Raw genomic sequence first — 26174 nt, 5'->3', positions numbered from 1 at the left:
AGCTAACTATCATCGCATCAAACCAGCAAGAATTCACGGAGCAACGGACATCAAACGAGCTGGTGAAATTCAGAGAGATGCTCAAATAAAAAAAACACTTTGACCAAGTGTATAACACACAATCTGAATAGGTGCAAAAGTTCCACTAAGAAACCAGGAGCCTTTCTCTTCTAGTATACAACAATGACATGTTTAACTACTTTCAATAACCACCATTTAATATAACATGGTATTGCTGGTGAAAATGTCTGTGATCGAAACTGCCTTCGTTAAACCGCATCTGGTCGCTGCTTCTTTCAACTTCTCCATTACTTCTTGTAGAGTTGACATTGCAGCAACAAAGTAGAGACGAACATCCTTATCATCTCCAAATGCATCCACAGGTACAAGCGCAACCTGTAACACGATAGACCTACCCTCTGATATCTTTCTTCGTAAAATCACGTTGATGTACTACTATAATATGGCGTAAAATTTTCGAGCAATCTACTATGTAAATGCATGGTTTATAACTTCTAACGTAGATTATATAACATAATAAAAATGTATAAATACAAATGAAAAACAATTATTTGGAAAATATGTCTTGCATTTGCAAATTTCAAAATATGGCATAGACTCAATAACCTATAAGATAAAAAAAAAGTATACTTAATTTTCAAGTGGAACATAGTAAAATGAACAACATTATAATACCTAAGTAGCTAAGTTTTCACAAGCTTTTAATCAGTACATCTCTACAAATCCATGAAATACTTAACCACTTGATCGTTGGTGGCTTCTTTTTTTATTTCTTCTTTCTCCACATAACAAATAGCATTATCATTCAAGTTATCATCAGTGAGGCGATTGGGCAATTTTTTTTTTTGCCAATTTCATTTCTATAAAAAGCACTTCTCAACAACAACACAACTAGTTTCAACAACCAATGTCGAACAAAGGATGTCATCTATTAACACCAAATTTAGAAAGAAAATATTTAAGAATTTAGGGATTTACCAGCAGGGACAACGGGAGGAACTGAATCTATAGAATTATGAATTGTCGATTTATCATGGAGCACTAGCCGCTGGGACAGAAATTAATCTGGACAGCCGGACTGTCGGACTACCTGGGACAGAAACTAATCCACAGAGGAGAGTCAAGGAAGACTACAAAGAGGCGAGGGGCCGATCCGAGGATGTCCACTTATCGGATTCGGACGGAGTTGCACGCGGCACGCCGGCCTGCCCTCCGTGTGGTTGCGCCTCGTCACTGCCTGCTCCGTGTGGTTCTGAGCCATGCCCCTTACGCCTGTGTGCGACCTTGGGTTTCTTTTCCATTGATTTGACAGATTCAGGCAGAATAGAGAAACTGCTTAATAACCGTTGTGAAATGATCTAAATCCAAGAAAACAAAATTCCCAAATCACAAGCATATACATACCATAATTGAAAACTGTAGCCACCTTACCTTCGTCTTCGAGCGGCAGCGGCAAACAGATAGCGGATTCGAGCGGAGCGGCGCATAAACGATGAAGGACGACGGAGTTGGGTGCTGCGGCGGCAGACGGCGGAGGCGCGTGGGGGGCAGCCGGAGTCCGGGACAAGGCGGAGAAACTCATGGAGGATGGCGCGGGCGGCGCTGCTCCGTCTCCTAGCCAGAAAACTGTGTACTCCTGCAACCCTCCGTTCCCGGGCCTCTGGCCTGAGATCTCCGGTGGCTAGGCGCCGCCTCGTTGATAGCCTCTCCTGTTTCGATCTGGATGAGAAAGATAAAGAGAGAGAGAGAATCCTAAGGGCTTGTTTGGTACTAGAGTTTCAGTGGGGATTAGCGGGGATAATCCGCTCCAAATTTCAAATCCCCATTTATCCCCAATACATGTTTGGTGCTAGAGTATGAGCGAGTTTAATCCCCACCTATCCCCACTTTTCCCCAAATTTTAGTGTAATTTTTTCAATCCCCAATACTCTACCCCTACCTAGCGGATTGGGGTTGGGGTTTTGTGGGGATTGGGTGACAAAAGTGATTCACCCAATACTCTAGAGTATTATCCCCACTAATCCCCACTAAAACACTAGTACCAAACAAGGCCTAATAGGGAAACGCTGCTAATCCCCCGGAGGATCGCACGCGCTGCATCCTCCGGACGCGCAGCCGTCGGATCATTGCCATCGTGCCAACGAGATAGCAGCAGCGCGTCCGCACCACACTGCCACGCGTCATCAGCCCCACACGCACCTCCTTCTCTCTTCCTTATCTCTTTCTTTTCCAATCGCTTCTCCATCCCCAAACAATTTTTCCCCCATGGAACTCGAGAGTTCGGGCCTCAGGCAGGGGTGAGTCTAGCGGGCGGCCGACCGCCCGTTGGTAGTCCCTGGCGCCCCTGCCAAATTAAGAAAGTTCCTACCTAACCGTATAAGTGTCTTCCCAAACCAGCTTATCCAGCATGGGCCGGACAAGGCTCTCGCTGCCTCTCGACTGAGATCCACCCCGGGCATCCAGTGTTCCTCAACCGCCGACGTCGCACACTCGCACCACCTGCTCCCTCACCGGAACCCGCCGCCGTGGGCCTGCACGTCGCCGCCCTCATCCCCGAAGCATCCCTCCCGCGCCGCCGCCTTCTCCTGGTCCCAGTCTCCGTGGAGCATCCTTGAGCAACGGACAGAATCCTCGCACGCGCCGCCCTGCGCGACGACCGCGCCTAGGCCGGGAGCAGCAGCACGCGGGGGGACGGCGTCACGCCGGTCGGGATTTGGGCGAGAGCAGGTCGGCGGGGCTTCTCCGGTGAATGGAAGTGACATAGGAGACGTTCGGCAACCGGAATCAGCAGCGGGAGCTATCTTACGGGAGGCCAGAGAGACAATCGGGGAAGGGCAGATGAAGCTGTGGTGGGAGGAAGAAGATAACGAGGAAAGAGAGAGGGGCATAAGTGATGCGTGTGGTTGGCACGTCCGTTGGGAACCCCAAGAGGAAGGTGTGATGCGCACAGCGGCAAGTTTCCCTCAGTAAGAAACCAAGGTTTAATCGGACCAGTAGGAGTCAAGAAGCACGTTGAAGGTTGATGGCGGCGAGATGTAGTGCGGCGCAACACCAGTGATTCCGGCGCCAACGTGGAACCTGCACAACACAACCAAAGTACTTTGCCCCAACGAAACAGTGAGGTTGTCAATCTCACCGGCTTGCTGTAACAAAGAGTTAACCGTATTGTGTGGAAGATGATTGTTTGCAGAAAACAGTAGAACAAGTATTGCAGTAGATTGTATTTCAGTAAAGAGAATTGGACCGGGGTCCACAGTTCACTAGAGGTGTCTCTCCCATAAGACGAACAGCATGTTGGGTGAACAAATTACAGTTGGGCAATTGACAAATAAAGAGAGCATGACCATGCACATACATATCATGATGAGTATAGTGAGATTTAATTGGGCATTACGACAAAGTACATAGACCGTCATCCAACTGCATCTATGCCTAAAAAGTCCACCTTCAGGTTATCATCCGAACCCCCTCCAGTATTAAGTTGCTAACAACAGACAATTGCATTAAGTATGGTGCGTAATGTAACTAGTGACTACATCCTTGAACATAGCACTAATGTTTTATCCCTAGTGGCAATAGCACAACACAACCTTAGAACTTTCTGTCACTGTCCCAGGTGTCAATGCAGGCATGAACCCACTATCGAGCATAAGTACTCCCTCTTGGAGTTACTAGCATCAACTTGGCCAGAGCATCTACTAATAACGGAGAGCATGCAAGATCATAAACAACACATAGCATAACTTTGATAATCAACATAACAAGTATTCTCTATTCATCGGATCCCAACAAACGCAACATATAGAATTACAGATAGATGATCTTGATCATGTTAGGCAGCTCACAAGATCCGACAATGATAGCACAATGGGGAGAAGACAACCATCTAGCTACTGCTATGGACCCATAGTCCAGGGGTAGACTACTCACACATCACACCGGAGGCGACCATGGCGGCGTAGAGTCCTCCGGGAGATGATTCCCCTCTCCGGCAGGTGCCGGAGGCGATCTCTGGATCCCGAGATGGGATCGGCGGCGGCGGCGTCTCGGAAGGTTTTCCGTATCGTGGCTCTCGGTGCGGGGGTTTCGTCACGGAGACTTTTTATAGGCGGAAGGGCAGGTCAGAGAGGCGGCACGGGGGCCCCACACCACGGGGCCGCGCGGCCAAGGGGGGCCGCGCCGCCCTGGGTGTGGCCCCTCCGTGGCCCCTCTTCGTCTCTCCTTCGGACTTACGGAAGCTTCGTGAGAAAATAGGCCCCCGGGCTTTGATTTCGTCCAATTCCGAGAATATTTCCTTACTAGGATTTCTGAAACCAAAAGCAATGAAAACAAAGAATCGGCACTTCGGCATCTTGTTAATAGGTTAGTTCCAGAAAATGCACGAATATAACATAAAGTGTGCATAAAACATGTAGATAACATCAATAATGTGGCATGGAACATAAGAAATTATCGATACGTCGGAGACGTATCAGCATCCCCAAGCTTAGTTCTGCTCGTGAGCAGGTAAAACGATAACACGAGATAATTTACGGAGTGACATGCCATCATAATCTTGATCATACTATTTGTAAAGCATATGTAGTGAATGCAGCGATCGAAACAATGTATATGACATGAGTAAACAAGTGAATCATATAGCAAAGACTTTTCATGAATAGCACTTCAAGACAAGCATCAATAAGTCTTGCATAAGAGTTAACTCATAAAGCAATAATTCAAAGTAAAGGCATTGAAGCAACACAAAAGAAGATTAAGTTTCAGCGGTTGCTTTCAACTTGTAACATGTATATCTCATGGATATTGTCAACATAGAGTAATATAATAGATGCAATAAGCAAGTATGTAGGAATCAATGCACAGTTCACACAAGTGTTTGCTTCTTGAGGTGGAGAGAGATAGGTGAACTGACTCAACATTGAAAGTAAAAGAATAGTCCTCCATAGAGGAAAAGCATCGATTGCTATATTTGTGCTAGAGCTTTGATTTTGAAAACATGAAACAATTTTGTCAACGGTAGTAATAAAGCATATGCATCATGTAAATTATATCTTATAAGTTGCAAGCCTCATGCATAGTGTACTAATAGTGCCCGCACCTTGTCCTAATTAGCTTGGACTACCGGATCATCACAATGCATTGTTTTTACCAAGTGTCACAAAGGGGTACCTCTATGCCGCTTTGTACAAAGGTCTAAGGAGAAAGCTCGCATTGGATTTCTCGCTATTGATTATTCTTCAACTTAGACATCCATACCGGGACAACATAGACAACGAGATAATGGACTCCTCTTTTATGCATAAGCATATACCAACAATTAATAATTTTCTCATTTGAGATTTGAGGATTGTTGTCCAAAACTGAAACTTCCACCATGGAGCATGGCTTTAGTTAGCGGCCCAATGTTCTTCTCTAACATATGCATGCTTAACCATATGGTGGTAGATCTCTCTTACTTCAGACAAGACGGACATGCATAGCAACTCACATGAAATTCAACAATGAATAGTTGATGGCGTCCCCAGTGAACATGGTTATCGCACAACAAGCAACTTAATAAGAGATAAAGTGCATAATTACATATTCAATACCACAATAGTTTTTAAGCTATTTGTCCCATGAGCTATATATTGCAAAGGTGAATGATGGAATTTTAAAGGTAGCACTCAAGCAATTTACTTTGGAATGGCGGAAAATACCATGTAGTAGGTAGGTATGGTGGACACAAATGGCATAGTGGTTGGCTCAAGTATTTTGGATGCATGAGAAGTATTCCCTCTCGATACAAGGTTTAGGCTAGCAAGGCTTATTTGAAACAAACACAAGGATGAACCGGTGCAGCAAAACTCACATAAAAGACATATTGAAAACATTATAAGACTCTACACCGTCTTCCTTGTTGTTCAAACTCAATACTAGAAATTATCTAGACCTTAGAGAAACCAAATATACAAACCAAATTTTAGCATGCTCTATGTATTTCTTCATTAATGGGTGCAAAGCATATGATGCAAGAGCTTAAACATGAGCACAACAATTGCCAAGTATCACATTACCCAAGACATTAATAGCAATTACTACATGTATCATTTTCCAATTCCAACCATATAACAATTTAACGAAGGAGAAACTTCGCCATGAATACTATGAGTAAAAACCAAGGACATACTTGTCCATATGCTACAGCGGAGCGTGTCTCTCTCCCATAAAGTGAATGCTAGGATCCATTTTATTCAAACAACACAAAAAACAAAAACAAACCGACGCTCCAAGAAAAAGCACATAAGATGTGATGGAATAAAAATATAGTTTCAGGGGAGGAACCTGATAATGTTGTCGATGAAGAAGGGGATGCCTTGGGCATCCCCAAGCTTAGACGCTTGAGTCTTCTTAGAATATGCAGGGGTGAACCACCGGGTGCATCCCCAAGCTTAGAGCTTTCACTCTCTCAAAAAAAAAAAGCTTAGAGCTTTCACTCTCCTTGATCATGTTGCATCATACTCCTCTCTTGATCCTTGAAAACTTCCTCCACACCAAACTCGAAACAACTCATTAGAGGGTTAGTGCACAATATAAATTGACATATTCAGAGGTGACACAATCATTCTTAACACTTCTGGACATTGCATAATGCTACTGGACATTAATGGATCAAAGAAATTCATCCAACATAGCGAAAGAGGCAATGCGAAATAAAAGGCAGAATCTGTCAAAACAGAACAGTTCGTATTGACGAATTTTAAAATGGTACCAGACTTGCTCAAATGAAAATGCTCAAATTGAATGAAAGTTGCGTACATATCTGAGGATCATGCACGTAAATTGGCTTAATTTTCTGAGCTACCTACAGGGAGGTGGACTCAGATTCGTGACAGCAAAGAAATCTGGAACTGTGCAGTAATCCAAATCTAGTACTTACTTTTCTATCAACGGCTTAACTTGGCACAACAAAACACAAAACTAAGATAAGGAGAGGTTGCTACAGTAGTAAACAACTTCCAAGACACAAAATAAAAACAAAGTACTGTAGGTAAAAACATGGGTTGTCTCCCATAAGCGCTTTTCTTTAACGCCTTTCAGCTAGGCGCAGAAAGTGTGTATCAAGTATTATCAAGAGACGGTGCATTGTTATCATGAGCTCCCCCATCCATAGTGGTACTAAGGGCTTTGTCAATTTTAGGCCTATAATAATACTTCTTTGGTTTAGGCACTTTAGAGACATACATAAACTTTTGCTCCTTACCCACATAAGCTTTCTCCTTATATTTAAGAGAAGAAAATGTTGAACCCAAGGTTCCCATAACTTTTTCAAGTTCGTCAATCCTATTGATTTGATCATCATGGACAGCATTAGTTCCTAGGACACTAATTCTTTCATCAATTCCTCCTAAGGATTTATCAAGTTCATCAGTTTTATCAAGTAATATTTCCAATTTAGCTTCAATACTTGGAAAAATTTTCTCTATGATTTCCAATTTTTTCATAACATCTTTAAGAGAGATTTCAGTTTTAACTTTATCAACAGGGGGTATTCCAAATAAGCTCTCAATAATGCAACTAGCTTCTAATGCAGGAGTACTTAGGAAGTCACCTTTTGCGAGACTATCAAGAACATATCTATTCCAGCTAGAGATACCAACATAAAAATTCCTGAGTAAAATAATGGTGGAGTGCTTCTTAGTGCATCTATTATGAGCATCGCTAATTCTATACCAAGCATCTCTCAAACATTCTCCCCTCGTTGCTTAAACGTGCGCACTTCAACATCACGAGTACTCAATTTAGAAGGAGTAAATAAAGCAAACTAGATAAAGTAGATGCAAGTAAACTAATTTTTTTGTGTTTTCGATATAGCAAACAAGATGGCAAATAAAGTAAAACTAGCAACTAATTTTTTTGTATTTTGATTTAGTGCAGCAAACAAAGTAGTAAATAAAACTAAGCAAGACAAAAACAAAGTAAAGAGATTGAGAAGTGGAGACTCCCCTTGCAGCGTGTCTTGATCTCCCCGGCAACGGCGCCAGAAATTTGCTTGATGCGTGTGGTTGGCACGTCCGTTGGGAACCCCAAGAGGAAGGTGTGATGCGCACAGCGGCAAGTTTCCCTCAGTAAGAAACCAAGGTTTACTCGGACCAGTAGGAGTCAAGAAGCACGTTGAAGGTTGATGGCGGCGAGATGTAGTGCGGCGCAACACCAGTGATTCCGGCGCCAACGTGGAACCTGCACAACACAACCAAAGTACTTTGCCCCAACGAAACAGTGAGGTTGTCAATCTCACCGGCTTGCTGTAACAAAGAGTTAACCGTATTGTGTGGAAGATGATTGTTTGCAGAAAACAGTAGAACAAGTATTGCAGTAGATTGTATTTCAGTAAAGAGAATTGGACCGGGGTCCACAGTTCACTAGAGGTGTCTCTCCCATAAGACGAACAACATGTTGGGTGAACAAATTACAGTTGGGCAATTGACAAATAAAGAGAGCATGACCATGCACATACATATCATGATGAGTATAGTGAGATTTAATTGGGCATTACGACAAAGTACATAGACCATCATCCAACTGCATCTATGCCTAAAAAGTCCACCTTCAGGTTATCATCCGAACCCCCTCCAGTATTAAGTTGCTAACAACAGACAATTACATTAAGTATGGTGTGTAATGTAACTAGTGACTACATCCTTGAACATAGCACTAATGTTTTATCCCTAGTGGCAACAGCACAACACAACCTTAGAACTTTCATCCTTGTCCCGGTGTCAATGCAGGCATGAACCCACTATCGAGCATAAGTACTCCCTCTTGGAGTTACTAGCATCAACTTGGCCAGAGCATCTACTAATAACGGAGAGCATGCAAGATCATAAACAACACATAGCATAACTTTGATAATCAACATAACAAGTATTCTCTATTCATCGGATCCCAACAAACGCAACATATAGAATTACAGATAGATGATCTTGATCATGTTAGGCAGCTCACAAGATCCGACAATGATAGCACAATGGGGAGAAGACAACCATCTAGCTACTGCTATGGACCCATAGTCCAGGGGTAGACTACTCACACATCACACCGGAGGCGACCATGGCGGCGTAGAGTCCTCCGGGAGATGATTCCCCTCTCCGGCAGGGTGCCGGAGGCGATCTCCTGGATCCCCCGAGATGGGATCGGCGGCGGCGGCGTCTCTGGAAGGTTTTCCGTATCGTGGCTCTCGTGCGGGGGTTTCGTCCACGGAGACTTTTTATAGGCGGAAGGGCAGGTCAAGAGGCGGCACGGGGCCCCACACCACAGGGCCGCGCGGCCAAGGGGGCCGCGCCGCCTAGGGTGTGGCCCCTCCGTGGCCCCTCTTCGTCTCTCCTTCGGACTTACGGGAAGCTTCGTGAGAAAATAGGCCCCGGGCTTTGATTTCGTCCAATTCCGAGAATATTTCCTTACTAGGATTTCTGAAACCAAAAACAGCAGACAAAGACAATCGGCACTTCGGCATCTTGTTAATAGGTTAGTTCCAGAAAATGCACGAATATGACATAAAGTGTGCATAAAACATGTAGATAACATCAATAATGTGGCATGGAACATAAGAAATTATCGATACGTCGGAGACGTATCAATAAGCGAGTCCCTTGTGTATGAAAGTTGCGTAAACAATGCCATTTACTGCCTAAATAATACGAGCAGTTGCAACAAATTGCTAGTTTTTTGTCTGCCGTAATTTGTTACCTAAAAGCTATATACTAATTTGTTGCCCAAAATTATGTAGTGGTTGCTAAAAATGCTAATTTGTTGCCTCAAACAGTATAGATGCAAATTTGTTGCCTAGTTTCTTGCCTAGCCATAGTTTGTTCCCTAAAAACCAGTATAGATGCAAATTTGTTGCCGATAATCACATAATAGTTGCTAAAAATACTAGTTTGTTGCCTTAAATCATAAAATATAATAATTGTTGACTAAAAGATTACGTAGTTGTAATTTTTCCTAGTTGTAGTATAGTTACAAAAATTCGAAGTTATGTTCCGATTTTATGAAATTGCCTAGGAATGTTGTGAAGTAAGCGTCGCCATCAGCATCGATGACGATCGATGTTTCCCGAGATGTTAAGAGCGACCCTCGGGAAAGTCCGGAGAGACGCCCGAGAACTCAAGTGCACCAAAGTTGCTCCATCGGCAAGAAAGTCGCGTTATTAGCACCAAATTTGCTCTGTTGGGCATCAAAGTTGCTATTTGGGCCACCAAAGTTGTGTTGTCGGACACTGAAGTGGCCCATCGGGCGCTAAAAGTTGATTGCCGCTCACTATAATCACGTCGGCACCAAAGTTGCCCTTTCGACACCAAAGTTGCGCCGTCGAACACCAAAATTTCTTTGGCACGCATTAGAGAAAATAATTGCTTTATCGCGCACTGGAGTTACTCTATTGGCACCAAAGTTGCTTTGACACGAACCAAAGTTGCTCTGCTGGGCATCGAAATTGCTCTCTAGGGCTCCAAAGTTACTTTGTTGGACACCAAAACTAGGTCTTCACGCACCAACGTTTTGTCAACGGGAACCAAAGTTGCTCTCATAGGCACAAAAATTGCGCCATCGGGCACTAAAGTTGCTTTGGCGCAAGACACACAAGGGGAAGGGTGGCGGGATTGGCCGGCTCTATTCATTGTTTTTCTGAGATGGATTGCTCATTGGAGACGAAAAGAACATGAGAAAAAACTAGAACATATAAAGAGAGGAAAAAAGTCGCGTGTGAGAATTGCACCATTAGGCATCAAAGTTTCTTTATCTCGCATCGGGGTTGCTATGTTGGCATCAAAGTTGCTTTGCCATGAAACAAAGTTGTGTTTTCGGACACCGAAGTTGCCCTAGGGCGCTAAAAGTTGATTGTTGCTTACTAGAATCACGGCGTCTACAACAAAATTACCCTTTCGACACGAAAGTTGCGCTGTCAGGTACCAATTTTTTTTTGGCACGCATTAGAGGAAAAAAAGTTTACCGCACCGAGAATTGCACCATTGGTCATCAAAGTTGCTTTATCGTGCACTAGAGTTGCTCTATTGATTGGCGCCAAAGTTGCTTTGCCACGAACTTGCTCCATCGGGCATCGAAATTGCTCTGTCGGGCTCCAAAGTTGCTTTGCTAGACACCAAAGCTTAGCCATCACGCACCAACAATAGGCACCAAAGTTGCTCTCTCAGGCACTATAGTTGCTGCGATAGGTACAAAAATTGTGTCGTGGGACACTAAAGTTGCTTTGGCGCCAGGCATGCTAGGAGCAGGATGGATCCACGGTCTAGACACGGCAACGCTGCCGCACACACAAGTACGTCGCCAGCCAGTTAGCCACGGGACGGCAGCTACCTCCATGCAGCGATGCACACACACACACCCAACATCCCGAGCGACGACGGCGCTAGCGCATGTCTGGGCTTCGAATCCTCCATCACCCGGACGTGGATGTAATCGATCTCCTCGTCCAGCAGCTGGGGCTTCTTCTTCGCTGTAGCCTCTTCCTCCTCGCCTTTGGCCGGCTCCCTGCTTCAACTTAGAGCAGCCAATCCCGGCCGCCTGGTGGTCCTAGGCTCCTGGCTTCTCCGGCAAGAGGCGCGGCTCGTACGACGACGAAGAGTAACCTGGCGATACGACTGCACCTCTTCGCGCGAGTTGGCCCTCCGCGGCGGCGGGCAGCGCTCCTCCTCGCCCAGTAGGCGGCGAGGCTGCAGGTAGCCAGCTGGAGTGCCGCTCGTGGCCTCGTGGGTTAATTAGGTGGACCGAGGTAGGGGACGGGATGGGCCAGTTTGGGGTGCGGTTGAGACGACGGCCTGGGCTGCGCTCTGGACAACCAACTGACGCACGGGCGCCCCGACAAAAAAACATCTGGCCCACCTCACCCGGGAGCCGATCACCGGGTCGCCACAATCGCGCCACCACGCGCGTGAGCGCTCGAGACTTCCGTTTGGCACGCGCGTGCTCGGAAGAATTCAGGCTCAGGCAGATGCTCCACCAGACCACAACCACGTGCACCGCCGCCTCCGTCCACGCAAACGGCGCCGCCTCCACATCCCTCTGCCACGGCCATATATCTCCCTGCCTCTCGTGTTCTTCTCGGATTTCGCCGGCGTCGGCCTTGCAAAGTTGCAAGAGGGAGGTGTCGCCGGTGCTACGGGGAGGGGCGCCGATGCTGCGGGCATCGCCGGTACTTCGGGGATCCATCGCCTTCTCCCGCTCCTTTTTCTTCCACACCACCACTGCAAAAGACTGGCGCTAGTCGAGCTCACCACTGGCTGCAAGGACAAAGCCGACGACATGTACATGTACGCCTCCGCTGGTGGCGCTACAAGCAGCGATAGCGTTCGCTACAATAGGCACCGGTGGCCGCTACAACCGCCGACGGTGCACGCGTCGGTGGTGGGCGCTGCAAGCTGCGCTGGCGGTTGCTACAAGGGGCGGTGGCGGTTGCTACAAGGGCGGTGGCGGGCTGCTACCATCGGTGTCGGCGCTTGCATCAAGGCGCGTTGCCGGTGCTACCATCAACGGTTTCCGATTTACATCGACGGCGGCGGTTGCTTCAAGGGTGTCGTGCCTGCTACAAGGAGTTGTGGTGGCTGCTACCATCGACGACGGTGGCTGGTTCAAGGGGCTTCACCTGGTGCTACATGGGGCATCGCCAGTGCTGCTGAGCGGAGGCGGCGGTTGCTTCAAAAGGCGGCGGTGCTACCATCGGCGGCGGTACGCTTCAAGGGAGCCACGCCGGTTTCTACATGGGCCATCGCCAATTGCTACATCGGCGGTGGTGGCTGCTATAAGGGCCACGCCGGTTTCTACATGGGGCATCGCCGATCGCTACCATCGGCGGCGGCGCCTGCTACAAGGGGCCACGCCAGTGCTACATGGGGCATCGCCATTGCTACCATCGGCGGCGGCCGCTACATGGGGCCACGTCGGTTGCTACATGGGGCATCGCCGGCTGCTACATGCGGCCGTGGTGGCGGTTGCTTCAAATGGCGTCGACGTTCGGCGGCGGCAATCTATGGGCACGCGGCGTTGTCGCTATGGGCTTTGGTGTTGTCGCCTTGGTACCGGCCGGCAACTAGCCCGTTCTTGCTAGCCACGGTCGGTGCTATTGCGTGCAGATTTTCGGTGGAGCTGCCGGCGGCGGTCAGCCGTGCGGGTTACTGCAGTCTGCTACGAGCGGATGAGCTACGTTTAAATGTGGTGCAAGGGGAGTCAGGGGAACATGCGAAGTAGGTAGACTTGGTCAAATACGAACCCGGTTGCGAGGCTCTCTTGTTTTTTATTGCGTTGCGGGTTTGTGCTGGTCCCGGTAACACGTGTCAAGCACCAGAGGCGGGGGATCAGAGCTTTGATCCCCCGGGGGACGCTCAGCACGATCCATCCTAATAAGAGAGATACAAAGGGGCTGAGCAGCAAAAATAGCAAACACACGTGGGGTGAGGAGGCGTGGACTAGTAAACGAATCTAAAAGCAATTGGACGGTCGATTAGACTCCGGTACATACCGGCAACTGTAAAAAGAAGTTTTCGAGTCGGTGCCTGCGTTGCTTTCCTTGTGCAGGAAAGAAAACGAGGCGGTACTGTTCTTGCCACTGTACAGAGGCCTCTTCATGAACAAACAAAACATAAGCAAATCGTGATGGCACATGGATACCGCGCTGGATCCACGAAGGTTCGCACCACCGGCAAGATCGGTATTCGACATGTGGCCGGGAATCGGCGAAGCGAGCCTGCTGTCAATTGCTGCGGTGCGTCGACTCGTGCAGTCTGAGTTCTAAAAAGAAAACAATACTATGTAGAATCGTCGTCTACTCGTCTTGTCTTGTCATGAGCCTCTACACCTCATTGGTCTGCTGTCAAGCGGATCCTTCGCTATGTGAGTCACACTATTCATTGTGGCTTGCATTTTCGGTCCTCTCCCTCCACACTACTGTCGGCTTTCTCGATCTTGACTGGCAAGTAATATGGATGATCAGCGATCCACGGGGGGATATGCTATATTCTATGGAGGAAATTTGATCGCCTGGAGTGCACGGAAACAGTCTACTGTCTCGAGATCGAGCACTGAGTCTGAGTATAAAGCTCTTGCTGATGCTACAGCTGAGCTTGTTTGGGTCCAATCCTTATTGAGAGAGCTTGGTGTGATCCAACATCGACCTCCAGTCTTGTGGTGTGACAACATTGGTGCAATTTATTTGTCATCCAATCCAGTTTTTCATGCGAGGACGAAGCATATTGAGGTGGATTTTCACTTTGTTCGTGAGCGTGTGTCTTGGAAGCAACTTCAGATTCGGTTTATCTCGTCTAAAGATCAAGTTGCTGATATCTTTACTAAACCACTCCCTTTACCTTTGTATGAGCATTGTAAGCGCAATCTCAACCTTTCATTAGTTGAGATTGAGGGAGGGTGTTAGAATAGACAAATTGTATACGTATCGTATACGTATAGGACTTGTAATTGTACCCATATATAATGAGAAGAACCCTACCCGACGAGGCACGTCGGGACGCACACATCTTACGATTCTTTCACGGAGCAATCCTTGAACTTTTCCAAGCGCGCACAGATTAACAGTTTGGGCATCATTGACCATTGGGTGCCTCGTCGGGACGCACATATCTTACGATTCTTTCACGGAGCAATCCTTGAACTTTTCCAAGCGCGCACAGATTAACAGTTTGGGCATCATTGACCATTGGGTCTTCGATCTGAGGCGAAGATTAGGACAGGGTCAGCTCATCCGCTGTATGAGGATTTAGCCAACAACTTTGCCCCCGGACCAAGGATCAAGGAACGTGGTCAATGAGTTGAATTGGTGCTGCTACTGCTCCTACTCCAATTCTTACTTTATTATTACGTGTGTCTCCATTTGAGCCTTGGAGGAAACCACAGGATGCTGACATTGCTTGGAGATACGTAGACGATGAGATCAGATATGTCGTTATCCGGTTGGAGAATCACAGCTCCACGTCGCGGGATCACCCTCTTCAGAAGGGAACCTAACCTAACCCCTTAGTAGCAGCCTTCAGACACGACGACACATGTCCGGCACCAAGTCAAATCGATCCGACGCTTCAAGATGTTGACACGGCGACACCACATCAAGAATTCAAGATCCAGAACTAGCAAAATGAAAACGTGAAGACTTGGGACTTTCAGTGTTCTACAGCCAGCCGCACCACCTTCCTAGCAAAGCAACGCGGCCAATCAGAGCCAACGCAGCACTTCACCGCTTGCGTGCACGACCAAGAGAAAACTAGCAGCTCGCAACCGCACATGCTCTATATAAAGAGCAACAGACTAGTAGGCAGAGACCACAATCCAATCTTCAATTCACAACAGAGCAACATTATCTGCCAGACTGCCACAAGTGATACGTGCGCATACAAGCCATCGTTCGCCAGCCGCCCCTTCGACCTCTCGCTCGCCGCCGGTGTGCACATGGAGGAGGCCTTCATGCTCTCGCCGGAGCTCCGGGACGTGCTGGCCAAGGTGGCCGTGTTCGTACTCGTGCAGGGGCTGGTCTACCTCATCCTCAGCAAGTCCTCCAGCGTCTTCTCCAAGGACAAGACGCTCAGGTCCCCCAGCTTCCGGCCGATGCGGTCCATGAGCGTGCGCCGCGTCCTGGCGCCGCTCTCCGACGTCCCCGTCGGCACCGACGAGTCGGGCTCGGCGCCTTCGCCGTCGGATTACTCGAGATCGTGGTCGTCGCGCCGCTGGGGCAACCGCGAGGACTGATTACTTCTGACCACACGGGGTACCTGCCTAGCTTGGTCGTTCTGATGAACTGGACGTAACCGGTTTGCTGCTATTGTGGTCTGTGATTTGAGGATGGTGTATCTGAACTCTCCTGTAAATAGAATAGGTTGGTCTTGTAGATATGTGTTCGTTGAGTTGAATTGGAGGATGGAATATTTGATTCTTTGCAGTTTGTAGTATTCTGTTACTAGTTGTCATCAGTACAGCAGATGCCAATATATCAATACTGAAGTATTCAAGTTAAACTTTGTGTACAGGCCAACAGTGTTAGCCAGCTCTTGCTGTATTAAGGAGCTGGAATATAGCTTTAGTGATCAGGTTACAGTGTCCAAAGAGATCATCTCGAATCTCTATATACAGTATAGTACTAGTATGTAATCAGTCACTTGTACTTCTGGATCATTTCTCTAACATGATCCATCACAAGCCATGCCTTGTCGCCTCCTATCACCTCCTCCTTCCATTCTCCATCTTTCCATAACTGGGAATGAATAAGAACATTCATATGATAATTTCACAATTTCAGTCATGCAGGAACGAAATAACATTTAGAAACAACTATGATGTTACCTGAATAGTGGGCATTTTCTGAAGGTAGGAGCACAGCCAATTGGGGACAAAAAAAAGACAGATATTAGTACATTACTACAAAGACAAGCTTAATTTTCCCTTCAGGTTGAAAAGGGAGTAAAAACTAAGACAGTCTCAGATTTTTCAGCTTACGCTTATATTCCCTCTTTTCACCAGGGCTTGTGGAACTTTATTCACATCCACAAAGTAAAACCTGACTCTACAGAAGAAACCAAACATGCTGTTCAATAAACTGGTTCTGCACATTCCATGATGTGAATAATGAACTGCAGTACAATAACTGATTGGACTGGATACCGAATCATGATGCCAAGAATCATGAAATCGCGGCAAATCCAATATAAACTTCATCTTTGTAGATGAAATAGAAACTTCATTTCAAGGGATTCAGACCAACCCTGGATATTCTCCTGCAATCTTCTCCAGCTTGGGCTTGAGGTAGATGCATTTCCGGCACCAGCTAGCCATCCTGGCAAGAACGCAATGAAAACCTCAGCATCCGAGGGCCGAGATAAATGGCCGAGCACAAGAGCAACGAGCATGCTGATAAAAAGAACAAAACAGAGCAGCAAGGCAAGTGTGTAGCACGGCATTGGCGGGGGTAGGTACAAGCAGAGGTGTTACCAGTCGATGATGAGGGGATGATTGCTCTCGCTGGAGGAGGCCAGCGCGGCGTCGAGCTTGTCCATGCTGTCGATCTCGTCCATCTCCACCGGCACCGACGCGTCCCACAGGTACGCCGCCGCCGCCCTCACCCCTCCTCCTCCTCCCCTCCTCCCCCCTCGACCGCCGCCTCGCCACACCCCGACCCCAAGAACTGAACGCGCCCCTCCGACGGTCGAGCAGGCCGCCGCGGAGGACGGAACCGATGCCTCCCGCGCTCCGGCGTAGATGTCCCGGCAGAGCACGCATGGGCTCGGCGCGAGCAGCGGCATTGATTCTGTTCGCTAGCTCTTGGATGCCGCGCTGGAGTGCAGAATTCAGAGATGGAGTTTTGGATTTCGAGCGGGTGGTGCAGTGTAGGCGTAGGATCGAAGGATTGCGAGGCGAGGAGCAGAGGAAGAAAGATCAGAGATGTGCTCTGAACAGTAAGGCGCGGAGGCTTATCCTCCGTGTTACGAACCAAAAGCGTCGGCTTCTGGGGCCTACTGGACCGTGAAATATCTCCAGATGTTTTTTTTTCTCTCGATTGGTATATGTCCAGCCCAGATGCCAGATTGAACAGCGAACGTGGGCTTCAAGTGTCGGCCGTTACAAATGCAGGGCCCAAAGACAGGAAAATGGACATCCAACTAACTCTTTGTTCTCTCAAAAAACAAATCTAACTAGCATCGGCAAATCCTATATGCCGACCAGGTCGGTGGCTACCGCGCGCCGCACACCCCCGCGCGCGCGGTATGAGACGGCCTGGTCGGACCAGTTCGTGTTATTTGGTTGTTTTCTGTTTTATTATCTTTTATGTTTCTTTTTATTTTATGTTTCATTTTATTTTCTGTTTTTTTTCATTCTTAAGACTTAATTTTTAAAATGTAAATATATTTTAAATGTAAAATTTTCTATCTCAAATATTCAAAAAAAATTCAAATTCGAAAATTGTTCAAGTACAAAAATTGTTCAAATGCGAAAATTGTTCAAGTATAAAAATTGTTCAAATTTGAAAATTGGGTTCAAGTATGAAAATTATTTAAATATGATATTTTTCAAATTCGAAATTGTTCAAATATAAAAATTGTTTAAATTTAAAATTTGTTCAAATTTTAAAATGTTCTTCTGAAATTGTTCATATATAAAAAATAATAGATTTTGGAATTTTGTTCCAATTTAAAATTTATTCCAATTTAAAAATTGCTCCTATTAAAAATTGTACAAATCTAAACAAATAAAAAAAACTATTCAGGAACTGAAACCGCAACCGTGGACTGGGCCTAACAACTGCCGGGGGTGTGCGGCTCGTCGCTCCCCACCGAGCAGGTCGGTGTAAAGCACCCCCCCACTAGCATCTCCTTCACCTAAAAAAACGTAGTCTCTCCTTTTTTTAAGATGAACCGTCTCATTTTATTAAGCAATAATGTTCGAAACTGACATAGGAATCGGTACAATTTCTGGGGGATTTAATAGCACAGGTGGCGCCCCCGATCAAGAGATGTAGATGCACGGGCTAGATTGTGTGCTTCTACTGTATATTGCCTTCGTTCATGCATGAACCGAACATAGCAAACCTAAGTGAATGCTCATTGATCTCACAAATAATAGATGCGTTAGAACCTCTAGAAGCATCTGCTAGATCTCTAATAATTCCTTCACAATCCGAGGTAATACTGACCGGACGCGCGTTAAAAGTCCTCCGCCAGAGCTAGAGCCTCCCTACATGCCAAAGTTTCAAGAACATTTGGGTCTGAAATGCCAGCAAAAACTGTCTCAGCCATGACCATGCCTTCTTGGTTTCGACAGATAGCACCACCCGCGCCTTGATTGCTTGTACGAGACATTGCTCCATCGACGGTGATCTTGTAGAAGCCAGAAGGTGGAGCCAACCAGCATCTCGAACCTCTTGTCACGGGTTGAGTAGGTTTCTGAACTATAGGCATCACAAGTTGAGATCGGAGATATAGTATCTCCTAATGAACAAATGAGTAGATAACGGGCTCTGAAAAACTAGTCTCTCCTAGGGGGTCATATTTGATGTGTTTTCCATCATGGAGCGTGCCAACGCCTAGAGGGGAGTTGTTAGGCTAGGCCCATCGAAGGCTCGAAGCACTACATCTCCTTCCTCCAGACGCTCGCCTCGCGTACTGTGGTGACCCGGCATACCACTGCATGGTGTAGTATGCAAGTCTGATATAACACCAATAAAACACCGTTCCACTAGTATTATATCGCTCAGAGTGGTACAGCAGAAACATATGCGGGTCCAAGGCATGTCTATAGAAATACAACACAGACTCTTTACAAAAGATCCACACAGCCTCCTACTTTACAATGAGGTAAAACTGCAAATAAACTCCAGAAGAACGACTCGTGGTCTAAGCCTATCACGAACTCTATTTGTAGAGTTTTTAACTAGCTATAGAGGCTATGAATATATTCTAGCTAAATAGGAGCTAGGTTTAGGAAGCTAGTTCCATTCTATGTCTAGTCTAGGTTTAATACTTGTTGGATGTGGTGTTTGACTCTTCTGACAGGTTCTTGTCCCTTGAAGTAGTTGTTGACTCCTCGGTCTTCGAGTTGCACTGTAGATCCTCCATCATGGCCTCCATATCTAAGCAGGGGATTTAAGAGTGGGATGAGTACGAGCGTACTCAACAAGTTCATTATAGGAAAGAGGTGTTTAATGCACTAGCTACAGCATTAGACCAGAAAGTCTAATACCAATGCAAGTTTTCATAACCATTTCTTCAAAAGGTTGCTTTTATTCAGAAGAACTATGTCCGTCAGCCTTCACCGGTTTACTAGAACTTCATGGAGCTCCTTTCCGGCCGCGTTCCCAGTTCCATATCCCGGAACAGGGAGTGACAGGTCACGGTTCTTTACACTCTGCAGAGGTGTGTTGCTTTACCCATAAGAGATCTTATCCTTGGTGCCAACCAGGTGTACATTCCTATCCACACTTCCTATGGTGTGAGGCCCGGTATAAGGTCTAGCCAATCATGTTCCTCCGCTACCTCGAACACCCACCCGTTGTTGCATGCCCCGACCCTAGGTCCACGCCGGTCCCATTATTCCTGTAGATTTCAAGGTGGACCCCGACCACGACGACAGTGCTGGGCTCTACCATACACTCCTACGCCGGTAGCTGCAACCCATCATAGACCGCAATACCGTGGGGACTTAGGACTCCCCAGCCTCACCGCTTGCTCCTTCGGGCGACAAGTGTACTACGGACTATGCCGTGGGGACTTAGGACTCCCCAGTCTCACCGCTTGCCCCCTTGGATTACAAGTGTACTACGGTAAAGCGCATCCGTTGATGAACAAGAGGTGGAAACACTTTTGACTATTCCGTCCCACTCCGGATCTTATGGTTAACACGGGTATTACGGCACAAGAATCACTGGCGACATTTGTTGTTTAATCCTAGATGGATATAAACCCTTGCAATGGAACCTCCACCATATCAACACAATCCATGGTTCCATTGCCCACCACATAGTCATATTCATAGTTATGAAAGTAGTGGTTTTGGTTTTTATGCAATAGTGATAATCATAGTACTTTGCAAGTAATTTGATAGAAATACTCAAATGACATGAGCAAGTGATGAACTTGCCTTTCTTGACTGCAAGATTATGCAGGCAAGGTCTTCGGTACGCAATAACTCCAAATTCTGAAATAGCATCATCGTCCGGTAAGGACGATGTTTAAAAGATTGGCAAAGATGCAATAATGCATAAGTATGAGATGCAATCGCTCTAAGCGTGATCTAACCCCGATGATTTAGGATTAGTGAGTGGTAATGATTGGTTTAGGGTGTGTTGCACTTTTAGAGTGATTCACATACAAGGTTCTTATTCAGGTGTGATTACTTCGTATTATAAAAAGGTAGATAATAAAGCATAATAATCAATTGAGCACACAAAGAATGACAATTGGCATAATGTTATCAGGTAAAGAACAGTGGTCAGTTTTAGTACTTGATACGTCTCCGACGTATCGATAATTTCTTATGTTCCATGCCACATTATTGATGTTATCTACATGTTTTATGCACACTTTATGTCATATTCGTGCATTTTCTGGAACTAACCTATTAACAAGATGCCGAAGTGCCAGTTGCTGTTTTTGGTTTCAGAAATCCTAGTAAGGAAATATTCTCGGAATTGGACGAAATCAAAGCCCAGGGGCCTATTTTCTCACGAAGCTTCCAGAAGTCCGAAGGAGAGACGAAGAGGGGCCACGGAGGGGCCACACCCTAGGGCGGCGCGGCCCCCCCCCCTTGGCCGCGCGGCCCTGTGGTGTGGGGCCCCCGTGCCGCCTCTTGACCTGCCCTTCCGCCTACAAATAGCCTCCGTGACGAAACCCCCAGTACCGAGAACCACGATACAAAAAACCTTCCAGAGACGCCGCCACCGCCGATCCCATCTCGGGGGATCCAGGAGATCGCCTCCGGCACCCTGCCGGAGAGGGGAATCATCTCCCGGAGGACTCTACGCCGCCATGGTCGCCTCCGGTGTGATGTGTGAGTAGTCTACCCCTGGACTATGGGTCCATAGCAGTAGCTAGATGGTTGTCTTCTCCCCATTGTGCTATCATTGTCGGATCTTGTGAGCTGCCTATCATGATCAAGATCATCTATCTGTAATTCTATATGTTGCGTTTGTTGGGATCCGATGAATAGAGAATACTTGTTATGTTGATTATCAAAGTTATGCTTATGTGTTGTTTATGATCTTGCATGCTTTCCGTTACTAGTAGATGCTCTGGCCAAGTAGATGCTTGTAACTCCAAGAGGGAGTACTTATGCTCGATAGTGGGTTCATGCCTGCATTAACACACGGGACGATGACAGAAAGTTCTAAGGTTGTGTTGTGCTGTTGCCACTAGGGATAAAACATTGATGCTATGTCTAAGGATGTAGTTGTTGATTACATTACGCACCATACTTAATGCAATTGTCTCGTTGCTTTGCAACTTAATACCGGAGGGTTCGGATGATAACCTGAAGGTGGACTTTTTAGGCATAGATGCGGTTGGATGACGGTCTATGTACTTTGTCGTAATGCCCAATTAAATCTCACTATACTACTCATGATATGGATGTTCATTGTCATGCTCTCTTTATTTGTCAATTGCCCAAGCGTAATTTGTTCACCCAACATGTCGTTCGTCTTATGGGAGAGACACCTCTAGTGAACTGTGGACCCCGGTCCAATTCTCTTTACTGAAATACAATCTACTGCAATACTTGTTCTACTGTTTTCTGCAAACAATCATCTTCCACACAATACGGTTAATCCTTTGTTACAGCAAGCCGGTGAGATTGACAACCTCACTGTTTCGTTGGGGCAAAGTACTTTGGTTGTGTTGTGCAGGTTCCACGTTGGCGCCGGAATCCCTGGTGTTGCGCCGCACTACATCTCGCCGCCATCAACCTTCAACGTGCTTCTTGGCTCCTCCTGGTTCGATAAACCTTGGTTTCTTTCTGAGGGAAAACTTGCTGCTGTGCGCATCATACCTTCCTCTTGGGGTTGCCCAACGAACGTGTGAAATACACGCCATCAAGCATATTTTCTGGCGCCGTTGCCGGGGAGATCAAGACACGCTGCAAGGGGAGTCTCCACTTCTCAATCTTTTTACTTTGTTTTTGTCTTGCTTAGTTTTATTTACTACTTTGTTTGCTGCACTAAATCAAAATACAAAAAAATTAGTTGCTAGTTTTACTTTACTTGTTATCTTGTTTGCTATATCAAAAACACAAAAAAATTAGTTTACTTGCATTTACTTTATTCATCATGTTTCCTTTTAATTTTACCACAAAAAGCATACCGGTAGGACGTGGGTCTATAGTTGGGAGAAATAATATAGAAGAATTTTTCAATCATGTTAGTACTATTGAAAATTTTGAAGATAGACACTTGGTAGACCTTGCGCCTACTTATGAAATTGCTGCTGCGCATTTAGTTCGCCTATTGGAAACTAAATTTGTTAATCTTAATCCTATAATCCAACACATGTTCTTCACACTTGGCGATATGGAAGAAGGGGAAAAGAAAGATTTTGTGTTAGAAACCCTTCTTAGAGAATTTGGTGGTCTAGCAAGAGAAGCTAGAAAGGTGTTTGCTAAATTTAATATGCTTGGTTCTCCTACTAATTTTGTTAGTCTCCTTGAAAAGATGGATATGGATAGAATGAGATTCACTAATAATATTGATGATGGAGGGGAGATCAAAGCACCAATACCATGTAAGCTCTTAGCTATGAATGATGCATTAGAAAATAACTATGCTTGGATAGTTCCTGAAAATTTGTTTGATGAGAGTAGCACGCCTAAGACTAATGAAAAGGGAGATGCTGAAACTTATGTATCCAATATAATATGCCTGGTTGAGAAAAGCTCACACCCCGCTGTAGATGCACCACCCTTCGATAATACTTGATACACACTTTCTGCGCCTAGCTGAAAGACGTTAAAGAAAAGCGCTTATGGGAGACAACCCATGTTTTTACCTACAGTACTTTGTTTTTATTTTGTGTCTTGGAAGTTGTTTACTACTGTAGCAATCTCTCCTTATCTTAGTTTTGTGTTTTGTTGTGCCAAGTTAAGCCGTTGATAGAAAAGTAAGTACTAGATTTGGATTACTGCACAGTTCCAGATTTCTTTGCTGTCACGAATCTGGGTCCACCTCCCTGTAGGTAACTCAGAAAATTAAGCCAATTTACGTGCATGATCCTCAGATATGTATGCAACTTTCATTCAATTTGAGCATTTTCATTTGAGCAAGTCTGGTGCCATTTTAAAATTCGTCAATATGAACTGTTCTGTTTTGACAGATTCTGCCTTTTATTTCGCATTGCCTCTTTCGCTATGTTGGATGAATTTCTTTGATCCACTAATGTCCAGTAGCATTATGCAATGTCCAGAAGTGTTAAGAATGATTGTGTCACCTCTGAATATGTCAATTTATATTGTGCACTAACCCTCTAATGAGTTGTTTCGAGTTTGGTGTGGAGGAAGTTTTCAAGGATCAAGAGAGGAGTATGATGCAACATGATCAAGGAGAGTGAAAGCTCTAAGCTTGGGGATGCACCCGGTGGTTCACCCCTGCATATATCAAGAAGACTCAAGCGTCTAAGCTTGGGGATGCCCAAGGCATCCCCTTCTTCATCGACAACATTATCAGGTTCCTCCCCTGAAACTATATTTTTATTCCATCACATCTTATGTGCTTTTTCTTGGAGCGTCGGTTTGTTTTTGTTTTTTGTTTTGTTTGAATAAAATGGATCCTAGCATTCACTTTATGGGAGAGATACACGCTCCGCTGTAGCATATGGACAAGTATGTCCTTGGTTTCTACTCATAGTATTCATGGCGAAGTTTCTCCTTCGTTAAATTGTTATATGGTTGGAATTGGAAAATGATACATGTAGTAATTGCTATAAATGTCTTGGGTAATGTGATACTTGGCAATTGTTGTGCTCATGATTAAGCTCTTGCATCATATGCTTTGCACCCATTAATGAAGAAATACATAGAGCATGCTAAAATTTGGTTTGCATATTTGGTTTCTCTAAGGTCTAGATAATTTCTAGTATTGAGTTTGAACAACAAGGAAGACGGTGTAGAGTCTTATAATGTTTTCAATATGTCTTTTATGTGAGTTTTGCTGCACCGGTTCATCCTTGTGTTTGTTTCAAATAAGCCTTGCTAGCCTAAACCTTGTATCGAGAGGGAATACTTCTCATGCATCCAAAATACTTGAGCCAACCACTATGCCATTTGTGTCCACCATACCTACCTACTACATGGTATTTTCCAGCCATTCCAAAGTAAATTGCTTGAGTGCTACCTTTAAAATTCCATCATTCACCTTTGCAATATATAGCTCATGGGACAAATAGCTTAAAAACTATTGTGTTATTGAATATGTAATTATGCACTTTATCTCTTATTAAGTTGCTTGTTGTGCGATAACCATGTTTACTGGGGACGCCATCAACTATTCATTGGTTGAATTTCATGTGAGTTGCTATGCATGTTCGTCTTGTCTGAAGTAAGGGCGATCTACACTGAGTTGAATGGTTTGAGCATGCATATTGTGAGAGAAGAACATTGGGCCGCTAACTAAAGCCATGCTCCATGGTGGAAGTTTCAGTTTTGGACAAACATCCTCAAATCTCTAATGAGAAAAGAATTAATTGTTGTTGAATGCTTAAAGCATTAAAAGAGGAGTCCATTATCTGTTGTCTATGTTGTCCCGGTATGGATGTCTAAGTTGAGAATAATCAAAAGCGAGAAATCCAAATGCGAGCTTTCTCCTTAGACCTTTGTACAAAGGCATAGAGGTACCCCTTTGTGATACTTGGTTAAAGCATATGTATTGCGGTGATAATCCAGGTAGTCCAAGCTAATTAGGACAAGGTGCGGGCACTATTAGTACACTATGCATGAGGCTTGCAACTTATAAGATATAATTTACATGATGCATATGCTTTATTACTACCGTTGACAAAATTGTTCCATGTTTTCAAAATCAAAGCTCTAGCACAAATATAGCAATCGATGCTTTTCCTCTATGAGGACCATTCTTTTACTTTCAATGTTGAGTCAGTTCACCTATTTCTCTCCACCTCAAGAAGCAAACACTTGTGTGAACTGTGCATTGATTCCTACATACTTGCTTATTGCACTTATTATATTACTCTATGTTGACAATATCCATGAGATATACATGTTACAAGTTGAAAGCAACCGCTGAAACTTAATCTTCTTTTGTGTTGCTTCAATGCCTTTACTTTGAATTATTGCTTTATGAGTTAACTCTTATGCAAGACTTATTGATGCTTGTCTTGAAGTGATATTCATGAAAAGTCTTTGCTATATGATTCACTTGTTTACTCATGTCATATACATTGTTTTGATCGCTGCATTCACTACATATGCTTTACAAATAGTATGATCAAGATTATGATGGCATGTCACTCCAGAAATTATCTGTGTTATCGTTTTACCGCTCGGGACGAGCGTAACTAAGCTTGGGGATGCCGATACGTCTCCGACGTATCGATAATTTCTTATGTTCCATGCCACATTATTGATGTTATCTACATGTTTTATGCACACTTTATGTCATATTCGTGCAT

General features: G+C 45.3%; 2 protein-coding genes and 1 long non-coding RNA gene across 5 annotated transcripts; 1 reads left to right on the top strand and 2 right to left on the bottom strand.

The window, feature by feature from the left end:
- Positions 1-60: 60 nt before the first annotated feature.
- On the bottom strand, positions 61-2310 carry LOC127306028 (uncharacterized). Of its 3 annotated transcripts, none has more exons than XR_011747771.1 (3): positions 2074-2291; positions 1000-1773; positions 61-396 (listed from the first exon to the last, which is right to left on the bottom strand). It is a non-coding gene; the product is annotated as an uncharacterized lncRNA (long non-coding RNA). The 3 variants fall into 3 exon arrangements; XR_011747772.1 differs by having other exon boundaries at positions 61-1313; positions 1453-1773; positions 2074-2281; XR_011747770.1 differs by having other exon boundaries at positions 61-1773; positions 2074-2310.
- A 12978-nt stretch (positions 2311-15288) lies between these two features.
- On the top strand, positions 15289-15955 carry LOC127306027 (uncharacterized). The gene has a single exon (XM_051336629.2). The coding sequence runs from the start codon at positions 15304-15306 to the stop codon at positions 15763-15765; it is 462 nt and encodes a 153-aa protein (XP_051192589.1). The 5' UTR covers positions 15289-15303; the 3' UTR covers positions 15766-15955.
- Positions 15956-16032: 77 nt separating this feature from the next.
- Positions 16033-17466, bottom strand: LOC127306026 (thioredoxin-like 3-1, chloroplastic). Its single transcript, XM_051336628.2, has 5 exons — positions 17002-17466; positions 16775-16846; positions 16510-16576; positions 16357-16374; positions 16033-16267 (listed from the first exon to the last, which is right to left on the bottom strand). The coding sequence occupies exons 1-5, from the start codon at positions 17310-17312 to the stop codon at positions 16169-16171; spliced, it is 567 nt and encodes a 188-aa protein (XP_051192588.1). The 5' UTR covers positions 17313-17466; the 3' UTR covers positions 16033-16168.
- Positions 17467-26174: the final 8708 nt, after the last annotated feature.

The sequence above is a fragment of the Lolium perenne genome, chromosome 6 (genome assembly GCF_019359855.2).
Source record: "Lolium perenne isolate Kyuss_39 chromosome 6, Kyuss_2.0, whole genome shotgun sequence".
NCBI lineage: Eukaryota > Viridiplantae > Streptophyta > Magnoliopsida > Poales > Poaceae > Lolium > Lolium perenne.
Note: the sequence above shows the minus strand (reverse complement) of the source record. Positions and strands in the feature narration are given on the sequence as shown.

Coding starts and splice junctions, on each gene's coding strand:
- LOC127306027 (XM_051336629.2), top strand. CDS start 15,304: ATGCTCTATATAAAGAGCAACAGACTAGTAGGCAGAGACCACAATCCA.
- LOC127306026 (XM_051336628.2), bottom strand. CDS start 17,312: ATGCCGCTGCTCGCGCCGAGCCCATGCGTGCTCTGCCGGGACATCTAC. Junction 16,847..17,001: donor CATCCCCTCATCATCGACTG/GTAACACCTCTG, acceptor CGTTCTTGCCAG/GATGGCTAGCTGGTGCCGGA. Junction 16,577..16,774: donor ATTGCAGGAGAATATCCAGG/GTTGGTCTGAAT, acceptor TTTCTTCTGTAG/AGTCAGGTTTTACTTTGTGG.